At 41.8% G+C, this 27,931-nt stretch overlaps 1 protein-coding gene across 4 annotated transcripts in view; it reads left to right on the forward strand.

The window, feature by feature from the left end:
- The window catches only part of AUTS2 (activator of transcription and developmental regulator AUTS2), a 1,299,114-nt gene that overhangs the window by 1,257,137 nt on the left and 14,046 nt on the right, over positions 1 to 27,931 (forward strand). Inside the window, exons 7-14 of one of the 4 annotated variants that reach the window (XM_053558058.1) lie at positions 11,479 to 11,950; positions 13,363 to 13,616; positions 14,793 to 15,034; positions 16,744 to 16,788; positions 20,095 to 20,190; positions 22,752 to 22,823; positions 24,078 to 24,107; positions 25,984 to 26,055. In XM_053558058.1, coding sequence (XP_053414033.1) covers positions 11,479 to 11,950; positions 13,363 to 13,616; positions 14,793 to 15,034; positions 16,744 to 16,788; positions 20,095 to 20,190; positions 22,752 to 22,823; positions 24,078 to 24,107; positions 25,984 to 26,055 — 1,283 coding nt within the window. The remainder of the gene's footprint in view (positions 1 to 11,478; positions 11,951 to 13,362; positions 13,617 to 14,792; positions 15,035 to 16,743; positions 16,789 to 20,094; positions 20,191 to 22,751; positions 22,824 to 24,077; positions 24,108 to 25,983; positions 26,056 to 27,931) is intronic. The other 3 variants (XM_053558061.1, XM_053558059.1, XM_053558062.1) reach the window with 3 other exon arrangements.

Genomic DNA, 27,931 nt, shown 5'->3' on the forward strand with positions numbered 1-27,931 from the left:
GAAAAAAAAGAAAGAAAATCATCTTTGGCAAAGTTAAAAGTGTTGAAACTGGGATTTAATCTACAGCCAGTCATTTGATAACTGTAATGGGCACATCAACTCTTTAGAGCAGGACATGAGGAGCAGTGTCTCGGTTCCAAAGACCATTAGAAATATGTGTTTTCCGATGGTCTTAGGTGACTCCTATGAAAGGGGAAAAGGTCGTTTGACCCCCAAAGGGGTTGCGACCCACAGGTTGAGAACTGCTGCTTTAGAGTGTGAAAGTTAGTAGCTAGATGGCTTATTCCATACCCCTATAATACCACAAACATGTTGGTATAAAAGACATCTACAGGTGGCGCCTGTGAGTAGGGCGTCAGCCCCATATATCAAGGGTAGCGGGTTCTAACCCAGCCCAGGCCAAACTGCAACAACAACAAAAATAGCCGGGCGTTGTGGTGGGCGCCTGTAGTCCTAACTACTTGGGAGGCTGAGGCAAGAGAGAATCGCCTAAGCCCAAGAGCTGGAGATTGCTGTGAGCTGTGATGCTACAGCACTCTATCAAGGGCGACAAAGTGAGACTTTGTCTCTTAAAAAAAAAAAAAAAAGACATCTACAAATCACCAAAAACTGTTTATTACATTAACCGGTAAAATGACAAGAGAACATACACCAAAGAATTTTTGCTTCAGATGATGACAGCTTCATGATTATTGCCTTGTGGACATCAGATCCTAAGGCAATGTTAGAGTTCACAGAGAGTGACCTCATCATAAGGAAGCTGTCGGATCTGTAAACTTAACCCATCCCCGAGCCTGATAGCTTTTGATTCCTTGCTGATACTGATGAAAACACTGGAAGCAGGCCTGCCTCACTTGTTTGTTCTTAATTTGAAAGATAAGATGATTAGATAGGAGGAAGACTACCTTTTTTTCAACCAAACATATAAAATTGTAGTTAATTTTCAGTGCCGTGGTCCCATCCCTTGGATAATTTCCAAAATAAGCAAAGATCATCCCTGTTGTTGTCCAGTCTGAGGAATGTGTGCTTTTATTGTAATAATTGCTTTGTCCTTGGATTTGCTCTGTGCTCAGACTGGTGTGCCATGTTTGGTTGAATCCTCTTAGGATCTTTTCTTGTGAGGACGCTGCACTGATGTGAGAGACATTCACACTTGTTAAGTGTTGAATGTGCTCTGGTTCTAAGGGTGGTTGTGCTTGTGTGTGTGCACATGTGTAGTGCGCAGTGTCATGTGGGGGCTCAGTTAACAGCCACATAAGGCTAGACAGGACAGACTCTTTGTTTTTGTTTTTGGAGACAGAGTCTCCCTTTTTCTCCTGGGTAGAGTGCCAAGGCATTGTAGTTCACAGCAACCTCAGCTCTTGGACACAAGCGATGGTCTTGCCTCAGCCTTGTGAGTAGCAGGGGCTACTGGCACCTGCCACCACACCTAGCTAATTTTTCTATTTTTAGTAAAGAATGAGGGTCTCACTCTTGCTCAGGCTGGTCTCAAACTCCTGAGCTCAGGCGAGCCACTGAGACTGGCCCAGGACAGATTCTTGATAGATGTTGGAGTTAGAGAGTTTGGAAGGGGGCTGTGGGATGGAGAAGCAAGCAAGGGGTGATCTTGTCCAGAGAATCTAGCTGATAAATATTGAGGCTGACAGGAGGACAGCCAGTGGCTCAAACACGAGTTTTTCTGTTTTGTCAGAGGTGATTGGAGAGTTCATCCTTCTTACCTCGTTTCTCATATCTGGTCTCTACATATCCCATCACATATTCAGTTGCTGTTGGCCTAAGACTGATCCTTGGGGGTCAGTGCAATGGAAACATGTTACAGATAAAAGCGCCTTACTGTTGATAACTCATAACTGATAAAACATAGACATCATCATCAACACTCATTATCTAAGCTTATCTCTGAACCTTACAGAGAATAAAAACTAAAGTTTAAGACCCAAGCTTCCTGACTGATAGTTCCACATTTCTTTCTTCTTCTGCTGCTGCTTTTTTTTTTTTTCTTCTCCACCTAGAGTATGGGATAACATGTTTTTCTTGGGTGCTGGGTTCTACATGCTCAGCCACCAGCTCCTGGAAGACAGAGCCTGCTGCATGTTTATCTCCATGTCCTCAGGGCCTCACCTAGTGCCAGGCATATGAAGGAGCATAATGTATTCCTCATGTGAAGTAAAAAAAACAAGGATTTTACATGACCTTGACATTGTTAGGTTTTTTAAAAGACTTCTTAAAGGCGTCCACCCACCAATGAGCATAGCCCATTTCTCTCATTCTAATTTTAATCCTTCATCTACAGAGTTCTTCATTGCTCTTATTTGCTAAAAACTGGAGAAGAAATAAAATGTTCACAGGCCCAGGCTGACCTTTAAAGGCTCTTTGTTCTGTAGGTCAGAGCCATTCAAATGGCCTCCAGTCTTCACAGGCAAGACTATGGCTGAAAACCCCCTTGAAGGGTGGTGCCTGTGGCTCAAGGAGTAGGGCACCAGCCCCATATGCCAGAGGTGGCAGGTTCAAAACTGGCCCCAGGCCAAAAACTGCAAAAAGAAGAAAACCCCCTTGAAGGCAGATTTTTTTGGTCCTAAGGCATCAGGAACATGGGCGTATGCCTGGGATTGATGTTTTCTTGCTGTGGGTTTAGGAGGAATAAACTCAAAACAAGTTTTAAGTGCACTCAATAGGGGCATGTTGCTTTTCTTTAATCCCTGACAGACAAACCTTCTGGTGGGTTAATCTGCCAAACTAAATGATAGCCAAACTATGTCCTCTAATAAACAGCAGCCTCTAATCTCCTGGACTCCACATGGCTTTCCCAGTGGGCTACTGGTGTTTTGGCAGATGAAATGGCTATTTTTTTCTATTTAGGATTTTGCTTTTCATAGGAACCCTGGAGACCCTCAGAGGTTTGTGATACAGACTGTAGCCCAGAACTCAACCTCCCAGATGGTAATTAATGTTTACACAACATGACAAGCACAAAATGGAATCTCTTTGAGCTCTGCCAAGCACCCATCATTCCCCTGATCTCCCACTCTTGCAGTGTTTGAAAATTAATTTGCCTTGAACAAACAGTGGGTTTTCCTCAATTTATTTGTACAGTTTCGGTGACCGAGAAGAAGAGCTTCAAGACTGAATGTTATCCTTCCATTCGTTCGAGTAATTGAATCTCCTACTGGGACAAACTGGTGTCTGTTTAATGATTTGAAGAACAGAGGGAGAGGAGGAAAATAAAGAGAGTTGTATGTTAGAGAAGGTGGACTTTCTCTGCAAAACACCATTGGAATGTAGAGTTTGGCAGATAGAATCTAAAATGTGGAGGGGGGTGTTTCAAAGTATTGCTGTGTTAATTCAGTAGTGCAGTTTGTGTTTCAATAAGTTATATACAAAACATACAGTGCTTGCTTCAAAAGAGACTTTATTTGAGATGATAAAGTAGACAAGTGAAGATGTTTGAATAATGGACCTTGTTACTAGCCTGAGATGACTGCATGTTGATCCACCGAAATGTCATGCTTCCATATGTTTCTAGACGTCTCAGCCCTTTATTCATGTTCCCACTTTGCTTTAAAGTCTGAGTTATTTTTTTCTGGCTGTGATCTTCAGTTCTTATATGTCTTTGTGGCTCTGTCATTTGCACAAATAAGTAGAGAAGTTACTAAAAGATGGACAAATGTAAAAATAGGATACATACATTTCTGGGTGAGAAGGATCAGACATTCAAAAAGATAAAGATGGATGGATGGATAGGCGGATACATTGCCTAATAGCTAATGCCTCACATGCTTTTTTGATGTATTTGAGGCTTGTTCAAATTTGTCGCAGTAATGACCTTGTAATGAGTAAGTCCTATTAGGACTTTCTAAACAAATGTAAAGATGTGTAAAGACCAGAAGTATGGAAGTTGTGCTTTGGGAGAGGTTGTTTGTTTTTCCTTCTGCCGCCCCCCCCCCCCTCCGCCCCCGTCAATATTCACCATTTTCTTTCTGCCCAAATACACCCAGGTAGAAATATTGAAGAATAGATGAAAAGCTTAATGCATGCCATTTCCTGTTCTCATTTTTGAGGGGCAAATACTCATCTGTCCTCTTGGCGAAGAGATTGTTAGAAAATCAATTCAGTAGCTGAGGCATTTTAAAAAGACGTGAGCAGTTGGTTAAGCTTTCTCAGTTTACTTTTTCTGTTAGAGGAGGTGTATTCATGATACGTCATTTTAAAATATAACATCTCTTTATTTTCATAGTAATAATATATATTCGTTGTAGAAAATTTAGAAAGTTAAGAAAAGCACAAATATAAAAATCAAAGTCAATGTTTATTTCTGGATAATGGGTTACAATTAACATTTTGATGTATATAATCTTTCCGTTTTTTTTTTTTTCCTGTGTATACCTGTGTAATTTTCGGTATTGAGATCATACTGATAATAGTATGCTTTCTTTTATTAAATAGTAATTTTGTCATGAGATGTTTTCCATGACATTAAATATTTTTTTATAATAGTTTTGGGGCTGGGACAGTGGCTCCCACCTGTACTCCTAGCACTCTGGGAGGCCGAGGCGGGTGGATTGCCAGAGCTCATGAGTTCAAGACCAGCCTGAGGCAAAGGGAGACCTCACGTTTAAAAAAAATAGCCAGGCATTGTGGTGAGTACCTCTAGTCCCATCTACTTGGGAGGCTGAGGCAAGAAGTTCACTTAATCCCAAGAGTTTGAGGTTGCTGCGAGCTATGACGCTATGGCACTCTACCAAGAGCAACAAAGTGAAACTCTTATCTCAAAAAAAAGAAAGAAAGAGAAAAGCTTGGGAATATTGATTCATCACTTACTGTGTGCTTTGCATTGTGCAAAGTACTTTACGTGACTTAATTCATTTCTACAACAACCCTTTGAGGTAATTCTCTCAACTCTTCCAGACTCAATGCCACTTTTATGTAATACAAGAAATATCTTAGAACACACTCAATTTTACTTTCTGGAATGAAATAACACAGTTAATATATCCATCTATGCATATAATTTCAAAATGTATATAAAGCCCTAATGAACTACAAAGGAGAAATAAGTGGAAAGTCGAAATACGCTTTAATTATATAAATGCTTATTTACAATTACAAGACAATGAAATGATCAGGTGCTTGAATCTGTACATAGAATGGTATATAAGTACCGCTGCTACAAATGCAGACTCATACCAATGTGTGGTTGTGGCCATGCAGACACCAAAAGTGGCCTTACCATTCATGTCATGATTTTCCCAAATAGGGAACAACGCTTGGTTAAGCCTGAGGGCATAACAAAGTACAATAGTTGACTTCCTGGAGAATTTAGCATATATTAAAACCATGCAAAAAATTATAAAACTTTGTATTTCTATACAAAAACAGGTAGGTTCTGAGGTTTTCAGCTAACACGAATGTCCACTGGGATTTAGAAAGTAAGTTAAGCTTTCATTGTGTGGGATTTTACCTGACATAGCAGTTAATGTAATACGCCTAAGAGACACCAACACTCTCCAGTCATCGTGACAGGCAGGGGGTGGTTTCTTCTCATGAGAACCTCCTCTTCCAGGAATTGGATTTACTTCTTTCTCTCTCATTTTTTTTTTTTTTTTTTACATAATAATACACCTTAAAGAAAGCACTTTTGGAATGCATTTCTAAAATTGTACAGGCCTGTTTTCCTCTTAGGTTCATTCCCAAAGTAGTATGATTTTTGTTCATGCAGGGGATCCTTTTAAAATTTTATTTTCTGACAGTTGCTAATATACAGAAAAGCTCCTGTTACTTGTGGTTTTTGTTTGGATCCCTTATTGAGCTCTCTTACTAGTGCTAATATTTTTCAGCTGGCTGTCTATATGTTGTAGCTACGCAATTATATTTTTTGTAAATAATTTTTCTTCTTCCCTTTGTTGAATAATGTTTGCAGTGGGTTTTCAGTTTAGGTGACAGAAATAATCTGTTACTTACACAGGTACCTTTTGCAGGGAGGGTAGAGAGGCAAAAGTATAGATCAGGAAGTTCAACACAGGGCCAGGGGGCTGAGTGCTCATTTTGTGAGCACTTTTTTCACTTATCTGTGGTATCTGATATCACAAAAAGTATGCACAGACCTTTTTTGGTTTTGGCTAATGGGCTTTCCTTAGTGTTTGTGTATTTACTGTCCGGCCCAAGATAACTCTTATTCTTCCAACGTGTATGGCAGTAAAGGAAAAAGGTTGGAGATTCCCAGTACTTTCTTGAGTACTTTTTCAGGTTACTTTCTGATTTTTTTGTTGTAGTTTTAGCAATTTCTTCATTAAAAGTCATTTTCAAACTTACTGCACATTTACCAATTACATTTTCTTATTTTTTTATACACCTACATATACACCCTCCAGTTCCCTATTCTGTCTGGTTGTCACTCCTCCCCAAGCCCCCAGACAGATAGTTCCTGGTTTCCTTTTTTTTTACAGAAAGGAAGGTCTGCCACACATTGTACATTCAGCATTCATTGTCATAGTTGTGCTGTTTTCCATTGCACGTATGCATCAAATGTGTCTGATCAGTCCCCTGCTGAGGACGTGTGGCTTGTTTCCCAGCTTGTAGTTCAGACTATGGTAGTTTCTGTAGACTAAATCTCACATACCAGATCTAAGAAACTCCTTGTGTTATTTTGCTAAGGGTTGCTAAATTGCCCCCACAGAGGTGGTAGGGTTTGCATTCAGCTAGTAAAGAATGAAAACAGGGCCCATTCCCCTACAAGGGAATTTATATCAAATCTGTGTCACAATTCAATAAGTTTTTCCCAATCTATTCTGAATTTTTAAAAAATGTATTGTTTGAGGGCGGCGCCTGTGGCTCAGTGAGTAGGGCACCAGTCCCATATACCGCGGGTGGCAGGTTCAAACCCAGCCCCGGTCAAACTGCAACAACAACAAATAACCAGGCGTTGTGTTGCAGTAGGCACCTGTAGTCCCAGCTACTCAGGAGGCTGAGGCAAGAGAATCACCTAAGCCCAGGAGTTGGAGGTTGCTGTGAGCTGTGTGATGCCACGGCACTCTACCGAGGATGATAAAGTGAGACTCTGTCTCTACCAAAAAAATAAAAAAATGTATTGTTTGAGTCAAATATACTGAAGGGACAGTTATTTTACTTTTATAGATTTAGGGGGTATAAATGCAGTTTCATTACATGGATGTATTGTTTAGTGATGATACCTTTAAGTGTACCCATCAGGTACACATTATACCCAGTAGGTAATCTTTCCTCTCCTCCCTCCCATCCTCAGCATCTCCTCCAATGTGTGTTTTTTCACTCCTTTATGACCATGTGTACCCACAGCTTAGCTCCCACTTTTAAGTAAGAACATGTTTTTTGGTTTTCCATCCCTGAGTTACTTTACTTTAGCATAATGGCCCTCCAGTTCCACCCCAAATTGCTGCAAAAGACATTTTTATGACTTAGTAGTACTTCATGGTGGGTGTGTGTAAATATATACACACAACACATTTTCCTTCCCTACTCATTGGTTGCTACACAGTTAAATTAGTTCCGTATCTTTGCTGTTGTGAATTGTACTGCAACAAACATATAAGTACAGGTATCTTTCTGATATAATGATTTCCTTTGGGTAGATCCCAGTAGTGGGATTGTGGGTCAAGCAGTGCAACTGCTTTTAATTTTTTGAGAAATCTATTGAGGTATATTAGATGTGCAATAAATTCGCCCTTTGTACTGTACAGTATGCAATATAATTTTAATTTGCATTTCTTTTATTATAAGCATGATGTGTTTATAATCACAAGAAAAGAGATTTTAGATTTACATTTACCAAAATGTAATGAATGTAACATTTAAATAAGACGACCCAATTTGCACATTCTCATTTCTTTCAAGCTCAGCAAATTTCCTCCCTTTTTTTTCATCCTTTGGCAAATTCAGAGCGCACAATGCAGCACAAAATGATTTTTAAAAATGTGTTCCTGCCAATTTTGGAGAAGCACAGTAAGACAAATTGACTGTCAAGATAGAAAAGCTTAACTGGGAAGATACATTTATTGAATAATTGAAAGGAAGAGGAAATGCATTACCTATTAGCTACAAAAATGCATGACGCCTAATCTGTGCCTCAAGAGACTAGTGTAAGAGGGAGGTCATAAAACTCTGTCAGGCCTAAAGTTCTTACCAGCCCCAAATCTGTCACTGCTTTGCTTACAGGTTGTAGCGCCAGAGCATGGATGGACCGATGGTGGTGATTTTCAGGGGTGACTGGAGTGGGGCATTCCAGCAACTCTTTATAGCTTTTCTAACCTTTTACACTTCAGGTGTGGTGTGCTTAAGTGTTTTAACTGAATCCTGGATTTACCATTATGTGCTCTATTTGCATATTTTTGTTTTTTTGGGGGGGGAAACATAATGTGGAGAAAAGGCGCTGGTGGTGGCAGAATTGGGACTAGTTAGAACTTAAATGACCCTTACGCAACAAGTTCCTTAACTTCTCTGGGCTTATTCCCCATCTAGTGAGAGAGTGTGGAGTAAGATCCTTGCTACTCAGTAGTGCAAGGGTCACTGCTACAGCATTACTTGGGAGACACTCAGAAAGGCAGGCTCCGGAGCCCAAACCCCAGAGCATCAGGATTTTGATAAAGTCTTCAGGTGACTCCTTGCACGTTAAAGTTTGAGAAGTGCTGGTCTCCTGGATTCTGGTCTTGTATCAAAAGTCTGTGCTTTCTAGGTTCCTTCAGTCATTAGTCACAGATGGTTCTGTACAGATTTGTAGTGTCCATTGGAGAGATGTTGGTCTTCCCTCTAGCCCTCCTTGCTTGTCAGTAATGGTGGTGACTGCCACAGTCTTAGCAACACTACTGGTACTCTGGCTCTGGTTAGGTTGGGATTGAGACGGTGGGGCATCAGGAGAAACTAGAAAGTCAACTTCACTGGCCTGTACAAGGCCTCATGAAGGGAACAAAAGCCTGCAGGGTGTTCCTGTGCTCTTGGCTGTGCTCCCCAAGTTCAAGAACTGTGTTTCTCAACCTTTTAATCTTACAGCACACTTTAACCTATTAAGCTTCCACAGCACACTTAAATTATATTGATCCCCCCCCCCAAAAAAGAGTAAGTGTACTTCGAACTTCTTTTGGAAATAATTAAGGATCTTCAAATTTTTTCATAGCACATCAGTTGAAAATCACCATTATAGAGGCTCATTAAATAACAAGATTGAAACAGTCAAGCTAGATCTATGTAGTACTTACCTGTGTGTTTCTACCTTGTTTCCCCGAAAATAAGACAGTGTCTTATTTTAAGGTGTGCTCCCCAAAGATGCGCTAGGTCTTATTTTCAGGGGATGTCTAATCTTTTCCTATAAGTAGGTCTTATTTTCGGAGGATGTCTTATTTTTGGGGAAGCAGGGTAATGTGCTAAATTTAAATGATGTCCTCTGGGTGGTGTCCTTTGGAAAAGGCAGCTTTTCTTTTACGTGAGGGAAAACTTTGTACATTGATTTTTAGAGGGAGTTTAAATGTAAACTTAGCAAGGTAGAAAATATTGATTGATTGATTCTTCACCAGCCCAGTCGGAGAGAGGCAATACAAAAGGATAATAACATGTTCCTGCCATTGTGGCAAGCATAATAATCCTAAATTAGCTGTCTGCACGAGGAGAGTCCCTGCTCCTACACACAGAACTTCACATTGAGTGAAATCCATCCTTTATTTTGTGCCGTTAGGATTTGCGGGTCATTGGTGCATGCTGTCCCAGACCTGGCTGGCCAGCCTGCATTGCATGAAGCATGTGATTTTCAGTGCATCCATATAATGGCTCGCAGTAGAAGAAAAATGTGGCAAGTTTTGTGGAAAAGCATTGAGATAGATTTAGGCACAGATCCCTTCACTGTGGAGTTTCTTTCTTGATTTGGGAACTCTTCTGGCTGGAGGGGGTCTAAGCCACATCAAGGAACATGGTGCTTTCTTTGAGCCCTGAAGTTAAAAACTAAGGTTTTGTGAACTTTTATCATAAACTGAAATCTTCCTAGAAATAAGACAATAGTGGACAGAAATCTGTGTGAGTTAGGGTGTCAGGAGTCTGGAGTAATTTTTCACCAGGGCCTGAAGGGTTGCTTTGTGTTTTTGTGAAGGAGGCACTTTTCCTGGTGTTCCCTGCTGGTCTAAAGAGGCTTGGAGATAGCCAAAATGTTCCCCAAATGTGCTTTGTTTATAAACAAAGGCTTGGTCTCTGCTTTTGTGCATGTTACTGGTTTGATCTGTTTTACCAAAAAGATACTGAAAATAATGAACTGCTTCGATGCACATTCCGAGGAAGATAAATGACAAACAAGTGTATATACACAGCGTACATAAACAGATATGTATCAGCCACAGTGTCACACACTCGTAGTCCCAGCTACTCAGGAGACTGAGGCAAGAGGATCACTTGAGCCCAGGAGTTCAAGGCCTCAGTGAGTTATAATCACCATATGAATAGGCACTACACTCTGGGCTGAGCAACATAGCAAGACCTCCTGTCCGAAATTTAAAACAACAAATACGTAGAAGCAGGAGGAATATTGCATACTTTCTACACTTAGGAAGAACAAATTCATACCCAAAGGCATTCGTTTAGGAATGCTTAAAAGATACCCGCATTTCAGAGAATACTGTATCCTATTCTGTTTCTAAACTATGCGGTAATAAAAGTACTTCCAAATAGACAAGTTTTTTTTTTTTAATTTAATGCCATATTGGTCTTTCAGTATTTAAAGAATTTTATGGAATTTGGCTTATGGGATAACCGTAAGATGTGGCATGACCTTTGCAGGGAGTCTTATCTTTCAGTTCATATAGGAGTATATTTTTTCTATTTTTTTATGAATAGTCGCAGTGTCCAGCATCCACACATACCCTTTGAGCTCAGTTGACTGGGGACTTCCTTACGTCGGCACCTTTGATCTCAGCTGTTGGGATTGGTTGGTGAGCACTGGGAGCCGGAAGTTTAGCACATGCTAAACAAAAAATTATCTGTAAATGTCAAATGTGTCTCTTTGGTGAAGGTAGAAAGGAGTGAAGAAGAGAAGGCCAAGAAAAAACATCTATGTGTCATTAAATAACATTTGCTTCATTTCCTATTTAAAATACTTCTCTTAAAAAAAAAATACTTCTCTTTTGTATATTCAGGGACTATATTTGTTTTAAAAGGGAAAAACCAACCTGTCAGCTATTTTCTCTTAATTCTGAGCCATAAAAGAATGCAGAGTTTAAGGAAAACATTTATTTTCAGAAAATGGCTTCAGCTGCTTTCTTGAATGCAACCTCCTCTGGCCAGTTGGTTTTTCTGACTCTAACTCCCAGCCCAGGGTCATTGCTGCCCCAGGGACAAAGGCTACCCGTCATTTGCCATGGACCCCGTTCCCGGTGTGGCACGCCGCACAGGACAGCTGGCACTGGTGTTGGGACTGTGTGCTGTTCCATACTCACATTGCCTATGGCTTTGTCTTTGCTCTCCCCCATACAGATTCGGAGTTGGGTGTTGGTGCACTACCCGAACGTGACAGCCAGGATGCAGGGCCAATTGTCCCCAAGATATCGGGTCTAGAGAGAAGCCAGGAGAAGAGCCAGGACTGTTGCAAAGAGCCAATCTTTGAGCCTGTGGTGCTTAAAGACCCCTGCCCTCAGGTCGCTCAGCCGATACCCCAGCCCCAGGTGGAGTCCCAGCTCCGAGCTCCTTCTCCAGATCCTGACTTGGCGCTTCGCACAGAGGCCCTGCCGCAACCCCCACCTCCGAGTGCACAGCCGCCACAGGGCCCCCCGGAGGCCCAGCTTCAGCCCGCCCCACAGCCTCAGGTGCAGAGGCCACCCAGGCCACAGTCCCCTACCCAGCTGCTGCATCAGAATCTTCCATCTGTGCAGGCCCACCCCTCGTCTCAGAGCCTCTCCCAGCCACTATCAGCCTACAACAGCAGTAGCTTAAGCCTCAACAGTTTAAGGTGAGCTAGCCACTCTTTTGCCTTTTGCCATCTTCCTTAGGACAGGCAGGTAGTAATGGATAAGTGACTCCTAAGGAGACTGGAGTTTCCTTATTGAAAACATGTTTTCTCTGAGACCAGAGATGGGGGAAAGGGATAATAAGTGAGACGCAGGTCCCTTGGGAAAGCACAGGTTGGGTTGGATAGTGAGGACATTGTAAAGAAGTAAAAACTCTATAGAGGCTTCTGAGAGAGCGAGGGCAGGAAGGAAAAGAATGCTTAAGGAATAGAGTTGAGGGCTCTGGGGAGGTATCTCAGATGTCACTGAATGTTAAAAGATTCTTACCCTGTTTCCCCAAAAATAAGACATCCTTCGAAAATAAGACCTACTTACAGGAAAGATAAGATGTCCCCTGAAAATAAGACCTAGCGCATCTTTGGGAGCACACCTTAACTGTCTTATTTTCGGGAAAACAGGGTAGAAGGGAGGCTGTTTGAGGGAGGAAGTTTTAAAAAAAGCTCTATCTCCGTGCAACTCCGAAGGCGGGAAGATGGGGAGTATTCCAATTTGAGTTTTTTCATCGTAATTGACTTCCTCCAATGTGGGTCAGAGAAGTAGAGAAGAAACAAACTGTGCTGAGAGAAAGAAACATTTACATGGAAATCCAGGCTCTCTTCTGTGTTGTTTTTGCCAAGTTACAAAGGAAAGTCTTAAAAGTAGCACAGACGAAAATGGCAAAGGGCAGTAAAGCAGAAACTCGATGTGCTGAGCTAAGTAGCGCCCACCCTTGGGGTCCCAGAGGTTATAATCGAACCCCACACATCTTGGGAGACTTTGTTTCTTTGTAGTTCCTTTTGAAAACCTGGTGACTTCAGGGTTTAGGGAGTTGCTTTTCCCTGTCTAAGACAGAGAGGTAACAACCTTAGGCACTCTGATTCTCTCCCTGTGGGGCCAGGCCCATCTTCTGACCCTGAGACTATTTCTGTGGCCTCCAGTCCCTAGGGTGAGAAGAGGATCCAGGCTCCTAGTTGTACTTGTGTTTCTTTAAGAGGTAACAGACACACGGGGTGACCTCAGATCATGGCTTTTATTTTTTTTTTTCCTTTATGTTATTGCTTTATGGAAGTGTGACTAGTGGAAGATGGGAAGACTGGGGACTTTATGGGGACAGAGATGAGACTCTGGCCCTGAAGTTTAGGCAGAATCAGCGTTTTACAACACCGAGATGCCCAGCAGCTTTATTTGCAGTAATGATGGGCAGGTGCCTGGGAGCTGCTGAATGTGCTGGGAGGCTCTGTGAAGAAGAAGGGGCAAAGGAGAACATGTGACGGCTTTGGGGAAGGAGATAGGATTTTTTTCTTTCTTCTTTCTTTTTTGCAGAAAATAAATTGCTCACCTCCTTTTTTTTTTTTCTTTTTTCCTTACTCCACAGCAGTAGCAGAAGCAGCACTCCAGCAAAAACTCAGCCTGCCCCTCCACACCTCTCCCACCACCCCTCTGCCTCTCCGTTCCCTCTTTCTTTGCCCAACCACAGCCCCCTGCACAGCTTCACACCCACCCTCCAGCCCCCCGCACACTCACATCACCCCAATATGTTTGCCCCTCCTACTGCTCTGCCTCCTCCACCACCACTGACATCAGGGAGTCTGCAGGTCCCAGGACACCCAGCCGGGAGCACTTACTCAGGTAGGATGGAGGTGCCTGGGCTGCCTACCTGTGTGCCCACTGTGTTGTCCCTGGTTGTAGAGTTGTATTTGTTTACAGTTGTCTTGTTTTCTTGTACTCTTTCTCAAATCCTCTGTGGGCAGAGGCTCACCACCCAGACTAATGTAGCAAAACCCCAGGGAACCAGGCACTGCCCTAAGACGATGGGTTTCTTTGAAGCCAAGAGGTTTTTCCACCTAAGCTCACACACAGAGTGGTAAAATACAGACAGTACGTGCCCTAGCAATTGGGCACCCAGGATAAAAGGTTTCCTAGGCCCATGGCTGTTTCCCTCTACAATCTTAGATTGTGTCCTAGTTAAAGGGGCTTGTTTTTGTTGAGTAGTATTCTTCTTGGCAGGGAAGGAGAAGGACCCTATGTCCCAGATTTTTTTTTTTTTTTTTTTTTTTTTTTGTCATTGTTGTAGTTGCCATTGTTGTTTGGCAGGCCCAGGCTGGGTTCCAACCCACCATGCTCAATGTATATGGCCAGTGCCCTAGCTGCTGAGCTACGGGTGCCGAGCTGATGTCCCAGAATTTTAAGGACATATGTGTTGTGTGTTAGTGGGTCCTTTCCACCTAACCTGTGTTAATCAAGCCAAGGGCTCAGTTTTTGGTCCAGAGCAGCCGTGTTCTACCACTAGTGCAGAGAGTCGTAAGGCAGTAACTGATGATTTAAAAGGGCATGAAAGCCTGCCCTGTAAACATCACTGTTTATTAGTATGCCATCACTGTTCTTAAGCATTCAAATGTGCTGATTTCTTTAACTCTCAGAACAAACCCATAGGTAATATTCTCCCCTCCTTGTGGATAAGGAAACCAACCGGATAGGTTACCTGCCATGCCCAGAGTCACTCACCTTGCAATAACAGAGCTGGAAACTGGACTCTGGCCGATAGCCTTTAAGTTCTTTGAGCTCCACACATTGATGAACTGCCTGATCCTGAAAGCAAAGAAGCTAGCTAGAGCCTGGGAGGCTGGGTGGCCACTGGGCCTCCCATCTCCTCTGCTCCTTGGGTTGGCCACTTTGATCTCAGGGCCTGGCTGCACCCTGTAGCCCCCATCCTACTGTGTCCACGCCCTGGGTCCCTCCATCAGAAGGCACTTGCATGTTCTGTTCTGAAGGAAAAAGTGTCATTGCTTCCTTTTTCTTTTCCAGAGCAAGACATCTTGCGACAGGAACTGAACACACGTTTTCTGGCCTCTCAGAGTGCTGACCGTGGGGCTTCCCTCGGCCCTCCGCCCTACCTGCGGACCGAGTTCCATCAGCACCAGCACCAACACCAGCACACGCACCAGCACACACACCAGCACACCTTCACGCCGTTCCCCCACGCCATCCCGCCCACTGCCATCATGCCGACGCCAGCACCTCCCATGGTGCGTACCCCAGGCAGAAATGTGAGGATAAGTAGAGCACGACTCTTTTCTTCATGCAGCACGGTGGGGTTGGAATGGGCAGCCAGGGCCACGGGAGATTGGATAGGGAGTGATGGCTGGAGAGAAGGACATGAAAGTATCCTACCTTGGGCAGCTCTAACTTTAGCGGCCTAAAATAGGAATACTTTTCTGGACAGTTGCATCTAGTATTCGTGAGTGGATTTTATTCCACATGCCCTCAAAACAGTCATGTCCAGTTAACCTTTAAAGAGTTGTTTCATTTTCTTGAGCATCCTAGGAGATGGTCACCAGATATAAAATGTATCTGCCCATGTTTTGCACCAAGTGCTGGCACATAAATGCTTACAGAATGTTAGGAGTGAGGAAGAGAGCAAAGAAGAAGATGAGGCTTGCCAGGAGGCTTTGAGATGGTTTCCCTAAACTGCTTCATTAGAGGTGTTCTACTTCTCGTATTTCTTAACCATAGGTTCCCTATGCTGGTATTGTGCCCTGTCAGCAAGGGGTCAGGGGCGGATGGTCTCTACAGGGACATAACTCTACCTCAGGGTAAAAGGTGCCACTGGTGACAACACAGCCTTGGTCTTAACTGGAAATTAGCACATGCCAGAGACTAAACTAGTTAGGATTTTTTTTTATTTAATCAGAAAGTGTACTTAGTTTTGCCATGTTAGAATGCTCTGAGTTAGACTCCTGTCTCTAACAGTGAGTATTTGAGTATTTTACTTGTTTCATTGCCAATATTTAAGGAAATGCTTGATTTTAAGGCAATTAATGTAGGCATGAGAATAAATTTGAATTCCATGATATTTTTTTTTTAAACTCCCAGAAAGGTCCTGGATGAATTCTTTGATTTTAAGAAGAGTTTCCTTCACCCAACGGGAAGAGCTTCCTCTCCTTGCTCTCCCTTTCCTCCCCCATGTTGCTCAACTTAATTTTTAAAAAATACTTGTTAAGTTAGTTTTGTAAATTTTTTGTTTCAAGGAATGTTAGTGATGAGGCCTGGCAGCCAAAAAACAAAAACAAACAAAAAAACCCTGTACATAGCAAATCCTGCATCATTTCTCCAGGTGAACTATGCTATCAATAATTACATTTTCAAAGGCCTAATATTTTGAGAATGAATTTTATGCTGGCCTGTGTAAAATCGTTTCACAAATAAATTAAATCTAACTGAGAGTAGTTAGGGAATTACAGCACCAGTGTGATGACATTATTTAGACAAAACAATTATCTAGGCAACAATACTGTACACTTTCTGTTCAAAAGTATGGCTATACCATGTCGCCCAGATTGCTTTGTATGTGAGTGTATAGTACACTTCTGAAGACAGCTGAATGTGCGATTTTTCTGCCAAAGGTGAAAATACGGGGAATTCTCTGTGTAAATCAGACCAAATGCTCCCTTCTCTCTGATTTATCTGACTAATTGCCCATTTTCTCCAGTTTAGGTGTTTGGTTTGTGGGAATCTCTTATTATAGAGTAGAAAGAAAGACACATAGTTTGTCCAGGACCCAAATGTAGCTTATGGGTTTTCACTCTTTTTCCATTTTTGTTGGTTTCTTGTCAGGAACTCAGAATGGTTTATAGAAACGAGGTTATTGAGTCTGATGACAGCTTAATGACAGAGAAGCTTGCATAGGCTATCTCCACTGAAGCAGTGAACAAAAATGCAGATTAAGTAACTAGCTTTTGCTTTGATCCCTTTACAGTTTGACAAATACCCTACAAAAGTTGACCCATTCTACCGGCACAGTGTGAGTTTTGTTACCATGCTACCCATTTAATGTAACTGCTTTTCCATTTTTGTGCTCTTGCCACAGATCAGTAAATGACTAGCAGCCTTCTTTAATCATCTCTGCCAGAGTTCCCATTGCTCCTGTCACTTTGGATGCTTGCTTTTGTGGCGTTTTGCTTTTGGTAAAGATGCAGTATCATCTTCTGAATCAAAAGATCATAAGCACTGCACAGACTACAAAGTTTCCCTGAAAGTCAGGCATCTGTCCTCCAAAGTGAGATAGATGTCTGCTCTTGAGTCATTCCAGTTCTAGGGAGTCTGAAATCATGAGATTTCAGTCTTCAGTCAAAATGTCAGTAACAGAGAATCCTGGAATTCAACTTGAATTATTTCCTCTAATAAATAGAAAATCCCTTGTCTTTTTTGAGACATAGCTCTTCAAAAAGTAGATTTTCATTTGCTCTAGACACATAGAACCCTCCTCCATATGGCTGTTATTATTCTCCTGAGTTTGCTATGACTGAAAGTTAAAATATTATTTAACTTGAAAAACTCTTAAAATTGAAATAAGGGCTGTTTTGCTCTTTAAACTCAGTGTTCTTTATTTACTAATTTTCTGCAATTTTAAGAGTATGTTTTGGAACTCAAATTGGTACCAAATTAAGTTACATGTTTAGTGACTTACAAGACAAGAGCTTCTTTTTCTACAAAGACCTTGAACATTTTACTGTGATATTTTGATTATGGGGTACATACTGCATCATTTTTATTTGAAAATTTGCAAGTTTCTTTGCTAAATGGTTGATTTACATTTTTAAAATGAAACCAGAAAAAAGGAAGATTAAAATGCTTATAGCCATGTTGATTCACCATACCCAACAGTGCTACTAATACTTTAATAGGTCAGCAAAGACTGAATTCATTCATACTTTGAACCAGATAATTAGAGGCTGTCTTAGGAGTGTACCTGAGAAGTCAACTAGAAAGTATTAGAAATCAATTAAGAATTTTTACTCTAGAAGCATTCTGAAGTTACACGAGGAAGGCCTCTTCAAGAAGAAATCAGAAAAGTATGTTAAGTATATTTTGAGTGATGACCCCCTGCTCCAACATGGTCCACCCTGTTCTGCTCAGTACTGTGATACAGAACCATTTTTTAAATGGACCCACAATATCCAGCAGCCCTATGGGTTTCCTCTTTGAGTGTGTCCCATGAAAGGCACCATTCTGCCCTTAGTCTGTACTTCACTGATGTAAAGAGCAGCTAGCAAAATAATTCTTATCGAAAGTTTATTGTGTTCACGTGGCTCAGATTTACTTCCTAGGACCAAATGCAGTGCCTTTTTATATACTTATTCTACAGAGAGTCCTGTCCTAGTTTTAAGATGGACAATAAGCCTAGAGGCCTGAATTTTTTGAACATTTTGTGCTTTATTCAGTGCTTTAAGTTTTTAACTTTTTTTTTTTTTTTCACTATGTCGCCCTCGGTAGAGTGCTGTGGCATCACAGCTCACAGCAACTTCAAACCCTTGGGCATAGGTGATTGTCTTGCCTCAGCCTCCCCAGTAGCTGGGACTACAGGTGCCCACCACAACGCCCGGCTATTTTTTTGTTGTAGTTGTTGTTTAGCAGGCCCAGGCCAGGTTCAAACCCACCAGCCCCGACATATGTGGCCAGTGCCCTAACCACTGAGCTTCAGGCACCAAGGCAGTGCTTTAGGTGAGAATAGTCAAGTGTATTTGTATTCTAAGAGATCAGTAACAGAATAAAGCAAAAGGAAAGTGTTAAGAATAGTGTTTTAATTATAAACGGTAAAGGAAAAATGCCCACCTGGAGACAGAGTAATAGAAATTTGAGTGTGTTTTAGTGTGGCATGTATTTAATTACTCTGCTTTGTACAATGTACGGTGAGAGTTATTTCACATTATTAGTTATAGTGGATAATATATGAAGTACTTAGTCTCCCCTGCTTTGAGGATTAGGATATTATAAGGGGAATTAAGATTCAATGCACTCAAGTATCTAAAACACAATTTTAGACTTAAAAGTAGTTTTAAATGAGGGCACTTGGCTTGCAATCACTGTTTAAGTGGATTTAGTTCAATATCAATTAGTCTGAAAAAGTTTGCCGCATCATTGAAGGGAGCAAAATGAACTAAAGACCAACAGAAAACGTATGTGCTCTGAAAATAGACATGATTAGCTAACCTAAATCCATTATTAAGAAAATCTTCGGTTATTTATTATATTTTTGACATATTACACAAGCATAGGGGTGGGAAGTACTTAAAAATTCATATGGTGGTTTGATCAAAGTAAATGGAAGCAGAGCAGTAAAATCTCAGAAGTATGGAATTTTAAGAGGGAGGGGAAAATGTGTGCACTTTCTTTAGTATTGCTGTGTATGTCTTTCCTCATTTGTGTCCTTCATAAGCTGTTGATTCAAAAAAATTCCTATTCATTCAGAATCATTCTTCCCCCATCACTGAGTAGACTGACACTCAGACTTCCAGTGAGCTTGTTCAATAAATAGCAGACATAATTCAGAACTGGCCATAAGAATTTGGACATTAATATAGAAGTACTTTGAGAAACTCTGAGAAACAAGAGTAACTTAAAACTAGCTGGTAAATCCCAGACGTGGGTTATTTCTATACTACTATAATCCATCTTCTGGAACAGTTAGCAGCTCCATTTAAGTATATACTGAGCCATTTTATTTTACCCTTCCACAAATATTTGTCATTATTTTAGATGAGAAAATTAAATTGTCTTCTGAAACTGCCACTTTAGAGCAACCTAATGAAGCAGGGATTGTGAATATGTCCTCATTTCCTCAAACTATTACAAATCTAAAAGTACTAATTGAGTTTTAATGGTATAAAATCCTGGCACTCATAAAGAGTTGCTTCTTTTTCTTCTTCTTCTTTTTTTTTCTTTTTTCTGACTTTTTTCTAATTAACTGGTAATTTTCTAGGCATCTTATTTGGCTCAGCATCTCTCCTGTTTTTAAAATACATTAAAATCTCCAACCATTTAGGACTTCTATCCGATTTAACAATTAATAATTAGAACAGCTCCCTTTCTAATGATGTCCTCATCTGGGACATCATTTGTTGGCTGATTGATTCTGAACTACTTTTAACTTTTTCAATTAAACATTCATGGCACATCTGTGTAATCATTTCATCGTGGCTTCTTGACTAATAGCATCAGACTGAGATTACTTGTCTTGCTAATGTTGATGTCTTTCAATGGGAAGGGAATTTGAATATATCACTTGCCTTCTACTAAAATCTTTTTCCCCCTCCATCTTTGGCCACAGCTCTTCCATTCCTATCCTCCTGCAGTGTCGGGCATCCCGCCTATGATTCCCCCCACTGGCCCTTTTGGTTCACTACAAGGAGCATTTCAGCCGAAGGTAAGAAATCTACCAGAGAAAACCCAAGGGGATGTTTATAAGTGGAGCCCCAGGCTAGGTGTGCAGGTGGGTTCTGCACCCTCTCACCTGCACAGTGACTAATTTATCAGCTCCTAAGTGACCTTTGGGATTAAAGTGAGGTTATCTCTAGGCCATCTAGTATTAAACCTGAGCAAAAACTTAATATTCATTGTGTACTACCCATGTATTCTTAGGCTAAGGTATCCTGTGCTCTTTAAAATATATAGAATTTGTTATTTTTTTACTACCAATACTGTGCTCATAAGCTGCTAATTAGGGATTCTATGATATATTCCAAAAGTGAATGTTTATTGATTTTTAATAGAAGAGAAGGATAATGTTTCTAAAAATATAAGCGTATCCTATTAATTGTGTCAGAGGAAGAATCTTGCACTCATCTGCCTTCATTCCCTCCTTAGCCCATGTGTATGCAGGTAGGGTCTGCCTACAGGTGGAGGCGCTGCCTGCCTTTCATGTCCTCATTTCTCCCTCTCTTCAAGGTCAAGACTTCGTCATCGGTTACTAACATACTAGTGTGAAACTAACCTTTACAATAACTAAATTCTGCCCTATCTGGTCAGTGATATGCTGTTCAACTTGGGCTACCTCTGGAGGTTGATACTGAAAAGTAATTGTCAGAACCCACTACCTTTTAAAAATTTAATATAGCCCCTGGCTCAGCACCCATAGCACAGTGGTTGCGGCACCAGCCACATATGCCGAAACTGGCAAGTTCGAACCCGGCCCAGGCCAGCTAAACAACAATGACAACTGCAACAAAAAATAGCTGGGTTTTGTAGCGGCCACCTGTAGTCCCAGCTACTTGGGAGGCTGAGGCAAGAGAATCACTTGAGCCTAGGAGTTTGAGGTTGCTGTGAGCTGTGACACCACAGCACTCTACCAAGGGCGACATAGTGAGACTCTTGTCTTGGGGGAGGGGGGGATATAATATAGCCCCTATTTCATATGCCCCTCCATCAAAAAGTGAGACGTACTTCTCGTGTTGGTAACGATTCTGAGATTTTATAGTAAGATGTTTTGCTGGGTGTGGATTTTGGTTTTCTTTCTCTGCAGCCTTCATCTCATTTCTAAGGTAAAACTCCAGTTTTGAGCCAGAGTCTCCTAGGATGGGCACATGTTGCATTTGCAAAGGCATGTTGCCTTCCAACTAGAAAGGGAAAGAAATCAAAAGGCATTGGGGTCGGGATGGCTGCGTTGGAAATCATGTTTGCCTGCATGGAATTGCAGCTTAGATGCAAGGTTGTGTATACAGAGGGCTTTTCTGATGGCCATGTTGAACACCACCTGTCTGGAGTGAAATGGGAGTTTTTAAACTCTTTGAAACCCAATCTGCTCTTCTCTAATCCCTCAAAACCTGGTCTGTCCCCTCTAGATTGCAGCAAATCTCTAGTGCCTCCCCAAACAGACTGGTAGGTCATTTAATAAATTAGACCATTTCCCTCACTCCCAATTATCCAATCACACAGAAACTACATCTGGGCAAGAAAGTGTCTCTCCTGGTGTTGAAATAGGCCTTTCCAGGCCATCGTACTGATTGAATATGTAGATTGCAGTTCATTAGTGGAGTTCTTCATATGTATGCAAATCAGGCTGTTAACAACTCCAGCTTAATTGTTAGTTGTCCTGCAGCTGATTGCTTTTCTTCCTTTCATTCTTTCTTTCCCTTCTCCTGGTAGGCCAGCTTCGTGCCTAAACTCGAGCTCCTTTTTTTTCCACAGGAGTTAACTTCCTGCTGTGAGGGAATTCATAGAAGTTGTGATTTCTTAAATAACAGAACCGGTGGTATTTTCTGAATCCTTTCCCACTAGAAAGTAGTGACCGGGCCCCAAGTAGGCTTTTTATTGTTGGTGATTGAAAGGACAGAAGCCTACAGATAAGGTTAATGTTAGTGATATTAAGGAATGGTGGTGGGAATAGGAAAGACAAAGCAGAATTACCCCAGAAATCTTTTAATGGTAGATCTGTGTGGTCCCTAAATTAGATTCTCTTGTCCCATTTCCACCACTGCTAATGAGTAATTACTGAGTGCAATTCCTTGTTAGTGTCTGCCAGGTAAAATTTAGAGAGCCTAATGTCTGTAAAATCTTTGTTATTCTGATGAGAAGCACCTGATACTGCAAATTATAATGTTCACTTAAGCATTTCTTAGAATGTTTTGTGATGAAGCAAAATACCAAGGGCAGTTACTGCCACTGCGTACCTCAGATGAGAAGGGGTATCGCGGGCATACTGGTACATGGTGCTTCTCTTTTTCAGTCCTGTGCTTTCTGTCGTGGCGGGATGTGCCGGACCGAGTCTCTGCTGTTAGATGCCATTGCTAGCGAGAGCAGTCTCTAGTCAGAATCCCTGAGAAAGCAGTTGGTCCTCACACAGAGCATGCATAGTCACTGAGAAAATGAAACTTGTCCTTCAGAGTGGAACAAACAAAATTTGACTTCTAGAATTTAGAAGAAAGGCAAGAGCTTGCTTTCATGTCACGTGTTTTGTGCTTCCTAAGCTGTGGTTTAATTAATTTGTAGACATCCAACCCTATCGATGTTGCTGCTCGGCCTGGGACAGTCCCACACACTTTACTCCAAAAGGACCCAAGGGTACGTGCACAGTCAGGCTTGGTCTCAGGTAACACCAGGTGTGTGTGTTTGCACGGGACGGCCAACCCAGTGCTTTCACATTCCTTAGCGCCTGTGAGGCAGTGGTTGTTTCAGCTAAATTCAGTTCATTTGAGTTTGTGAAAGAAATGCCAGTTACCCTTAGAAAACAAAATCTCTCCTGTGCCACTGCAGCCCTGTGACACAAGGAAATGACTTGCCAGGGGGAGAAAAAAGGGACTTACAGCTCTGAGCCCAGAAATTAGACGCTTCAGTTTGTATAGTTTGTACTTGATCAGTCTTCTCTATGTCTCCTTAAATTTCTCTCACCCAAATGAAATAGCCACAGAATGTTTGGAATGGAAAAGCACTAAGCTTTTTCTTCCTGGAAGTCAGGCCTTACCCCACTGTCGCCTGGGGTCAGGAAGCTCCTGTACCACACAGCTCTGCTGGCCCCTCTATTTTTAATGTGGTAGGGATTCTTTTGTGCTCTAGAGCTAAGTAAAATATCCATTATGCTTTGGTTATGTTATTTATGCATAATTTATACCACACCCTACTTCTTCCATTGAAGTTATAGGATAGATATAATCTTCCCTCAATGATTCTTATTTATATTCCTCTCCATAGTAAATGTGAAAAATGGTTATCTTTTACAATAATATCTCTGGATAAGGCAATCAGAAAATGATACACAGAGTAGGTAGAAGTTGAAGGTGACTCGACTATATAATTATTTTGCTACTATAAGAAGCGTAGTGAACTTTCTGAAAGTGTCCCATACCTGTAAGTAATATACAGCTAACAAAGGAAGGGTGCTGGTGAAGTTAGCCTAATTGTACTGTATGTCTGGAAAGGACAGCTCTCCCCCAGATACCTCTTCGTATCTAGCCTTAAAAGTCTATGGTCTGAAGTCCATTCTCCCTTAGACCTACTCAGTGTGGTTTGGAGATCAAGATAGTGAAACTCCTGATGTGTAATATGAGCAAATCATGTTGCCAGAGGGCATATTGCTATTGATTAAACTTGTACAGGGGCTTGTCAGCTTAGATGTACCGAGGATTGTGAAGTGGGGGAGGGGACTGTCGGCACTTTTGATAGTGTGAAAACGGGTTAATTATTCTCTAAAAGGGCTTCATTTAAAAGTAAAATTCTAACATTTTAATTTCCCCTCCTAATGAAGCACTACAAATTTGTTAATTAGAGCAATTGTTTGAGTGACAGGCGTGTAACCAAGTTGTCATTTTCTCTTCACAGTTGACAGATCCTTTCAGACCTATGTTAAGGGTAAGAAAGCTTCTTCTAGAACTGTTTTGCAACCTCTGTTTGACTCCCTGTGGGTTAAAAACACCAGTCTAATACAAGGAAATAAGCCATAGAAATTCTGGAATAAAATGTCAGAATTACAGTGTTTGGGTTTTTCAGGTGGTGTGATCAAAAGTGGCCTAAATTGTTTTGCTTTGAGTGTCAGAGGAAGCCAGGCCATTGGTTTTTTGTACATACCTAACAGATAGAATTCAACTGTGTCAGATTCTTTTCTTAGCAGGTCTAGTAAAAGATCTGAGCCCTTGGAACTTGAGGGGAGAGGCGAGGCGTAAGCTATAGGCTGGAGTCAGTCTCTCACATACTTAGAAAATACATGCCTGGGTCATATTTTGGCTGGTGGCTTCCTTTTTCTGCCCTAAGTGACAGTGACATGTGATCTGTTTCTAAGGTGCGGGTAATGGATATAATAAGCACTAGCTTGTTAACATATGGCTTAAAGCAAATTGTTGTTGAGGTCAGGAAAGTGGCTAGCAGATGACCTCTGAATGAATGCTGCCTTACCTGGTGAGTGGCAGATGACGGATTATTGGATGGAAGATGGATGGACAGTAGACTTCCTATACTTGACCCACTTCTGGTGCATATAATCAGATAATTTGATTTTTTCAAGGGGAAGGAAGATCGTATCATTACTTAGGTGAGACAGTCTGTTATTTGTAATTTCAAATGACCCATAATTTCATCAAGAGAAGAGAACTGACCCCAGACTTGCATTTAAGTATATATATTTCAGAAGCAACTCTTTACTGTAGAAACCATAAGCATCTCTTTTGCCATTGTAGAATGGGACTATGTTTTCTTCTCATCCATCCGGTAGATCCTGATTACATCTCTGAGCCATTACTTAGCAGGAATGAAGAAGAGAGAGAAGGTCCCTGCCCTCTAGCTGGTAGAAAAGAATTCACTAGAAGTCACTCCATTGTTTACAAAACAAGTGAAATAATTTGTGATAGGGATTGAATACAGACTCCCCAAAGGGTGACAAAGGGACTTAGTATAGTAGAACTCTATAAATTGACCACCCACAGGACTGTAATGATAATACGACGGTCAACATATGGAGGTGGTCAACATAAGGAACTAGACTTATTGTACTGATACGGTCATGTGGTGCATGACAGGTCTATAAAAATTAGGTCAACTTCAGGAGATGGTCAGTGTAGGGAGATGGTCAGCTATGGAGGTTCTGCTGTACTTGCAGAGGCCTAGAGAGTAGAGGAGGAGGACCTCTTTTGTTTCTTCTTCTTTTACCTTTTAACTTAAAAATGAATAATGCCCACCAATATGAGTGGGTAATTGATTCTTGGCATTTGTGGTAACTGGGCTTAAATGAAAATGTGGTGAATTTCTCTGTACCACGTTGGGGGTTAAAACAACAGACTTGAGAGAGATGAGGACAGGTTCTGTACCCTCTTCTTGTTTTGATTTGATTCACTGACATCCACTAATTAGCTCTTCTGAACAGCTGATTTGCATTATAGTATGGCAGCATTTGCTAAGTGGGGTTTCCTACTCTACCAGGTCTGCCAGCTGGCTCCAGAAAAGAAAGAGACGCAAAGTGGGATTCAGGCTTTTACCATCTTGTCCTTGGTAACCAGGGAGGTCCTTGTCAAGTATGGCATTCTGAGTAGCAGCCCACGTGGGGAGAGAGGGAGCTGTGACTGCCTCATGACTGGGCACTGGATTGCTGCTATTGGAAGGCACTTGAAGAATACAAAGCACATTTGTTTCATGAGAAAGGCCTGTGAAGCCAGACTCTGCTGATGTTTTGGGTAAATTGAAGGTAGTTTCCTCTGAAATGTCTTCCTTCTGACCTTGTTGCTCTTTCTTGTTCCAGAAACCAGGGAAGTGGTGTGCTATGCATGTTCACATCGCCTGGCAGATCTACCACCACCAACAGAAAGTTAAGGTCAGTATGACTTTCCTGGTTTGGGGAGGAGGGGCCAGGGCATGGGACTGCGTGATCTGCTCAGGAAAACGCGATTAAGGAGGCATTTAAAACATGCTCAGGAACTGAAGTCAGGAAGGACCAGCCCCTCTTCGAAAAGCTGCTGGGAATTCTTAACTAGTAATCAGGGAGACCCCAGCAAAATTGCCAAACAGAAGCAAACTGACAACTTTCTAGTGGTTTCCTCCCTCCCCGCTTTTTTTCCCTTTTTATGATTTTATCATCTTTCTAATGGAAAGGGCTTAAAAATGGTGGATTAAGTAAAGATTTTGGAAATATAATGAACAAGAATTAGAATATAGAAAATATTTTGTGTCTGAAAAGACCTATGGGAATGTTGGCTTTTTAAAAAATAACTGTTGGCACATTCTTTTTATTTTATGGGTTTGGAAAAATGAAAGAGTAATTTATGCCCTGTACAAAGACGCTGCCAAACTTCTCTTAGTTGTTACTAAAAACTACACTCAGGAAGTGACATATTCTTCGCAGCAACCTTCTATTGGTCCCCACATGCCCACTATCAGGTGTTAGAATATGGTCAGTACTTGTCAAAACCACCTTCTGGCCGGTTACCTTACCCGACCTCAGGTGACTTTGCTTTCTTATTTCTATTTTCGTCATACAGATGAATATTGTCCATGCTTTACTAAAGCCTTTATGATACAATAGCAAAGAGATCCAAAACGTCAGCAAGTGACCTGGTACAGCATCAGTGCTTGACCTAAGGAGCAAAGTAACTGGCAAGTCCAGATTTCATCACCAGGGTACCTATCTCCGACCAAATGGGAGAAGATAAGCAGTCAAATAATTCCAATAAGCTTCACTTAATCCATTTCTTTACGAGCAAGCTTTTAGTCCTACCAGCATTTGGGAGCCATGGTGGTAGTAGCACAAGTGGTCAGTTTAGCCAGGACAGAGAGCTGCTCATCACAGATGAGAAATTTTTTTCCCCCCTTTGAGAGAGTCTTACTTTGTCACCCTCGGTAAATTGCCCTGGTGTCACCAGCTCACAGCAACCTCAAACTCTTGGGCTCAAGCAATTCTCTTGACTCAGCCTCCCGAGTAGCTGGGACTACAGGACCCCACACAACGCCCAGCTATTTTGAGAGATGAAGTCTCACTTTGGCTCAAGCTGGTCTTGAACTGGTGAGTTCAGGTGATATACCCACCTTGGCCTCCCAGAGTGCTAGGATTATAGACAGAAGAGAAATATATATATATTTTTTTTTGTAGAGACAGAGTCTCACTGTACCGCCCTTGGTAGAGTGCCATGGCGTCACACGGCTCACAGCAACCTCCAACTCCTGGGCTTCGGCGATTCTCTTGCCTCAGCCTCCCGAGCAGCTGGGACTACAGGCGCCCGCCACAACGCCCGGCAATTTTTTTGTTGCAGTTTGGCTGGGGCTGGGTTTGAACCCACCACCCTCGGCATATGGGGCCGGCGCCCTACTCACTGAGCCACAGGCGCCGCCCATACAAGAGAAATATTTTTAAGAGTTAAATTTTTTGGCCAGGTGCAGTGGCTCACACCTATAATCCTAGCACTCTGGGAAGCTGAGGCAGGTAGTTTGCTAAAGCTCAGGAGTTCAAGACCAGCCTGAGAAAGAGCAAGACCCCATCTCTACTGACAATAGAAAAACTAGCCAGGTGTTGTGGCACACATCTATAGTCCCAGCTACTGGGGAGGCTGAGGCAAGAGGATTGCTCAAGCCCAAGTTTAAGGTTGCTGTGAGCGCCATAGCACTCTACCCAGGGCAACAGAGTGAGGCCCTGTTTCCAAAAAAAGAGTTAAATTTTTTAAAGGATTTTTTAAAATAAAACAATCAAGTCCAGCCAT

The sequence above is a fragment of the Nycticebus coucang genome, chromosome 12 (assembly GCF_027406575.1).
Source record: "Nycticebus coucang isolate mNycCou1 chromosome 12, mNycCou1.pri, whole genome shotgun sequence".
Lineage (NCBI taxonomy): Eukaryota > Metazoa > Chordata > Mammalia > Primates > Lorisidae > Nycticebus > Nycticebus coucang.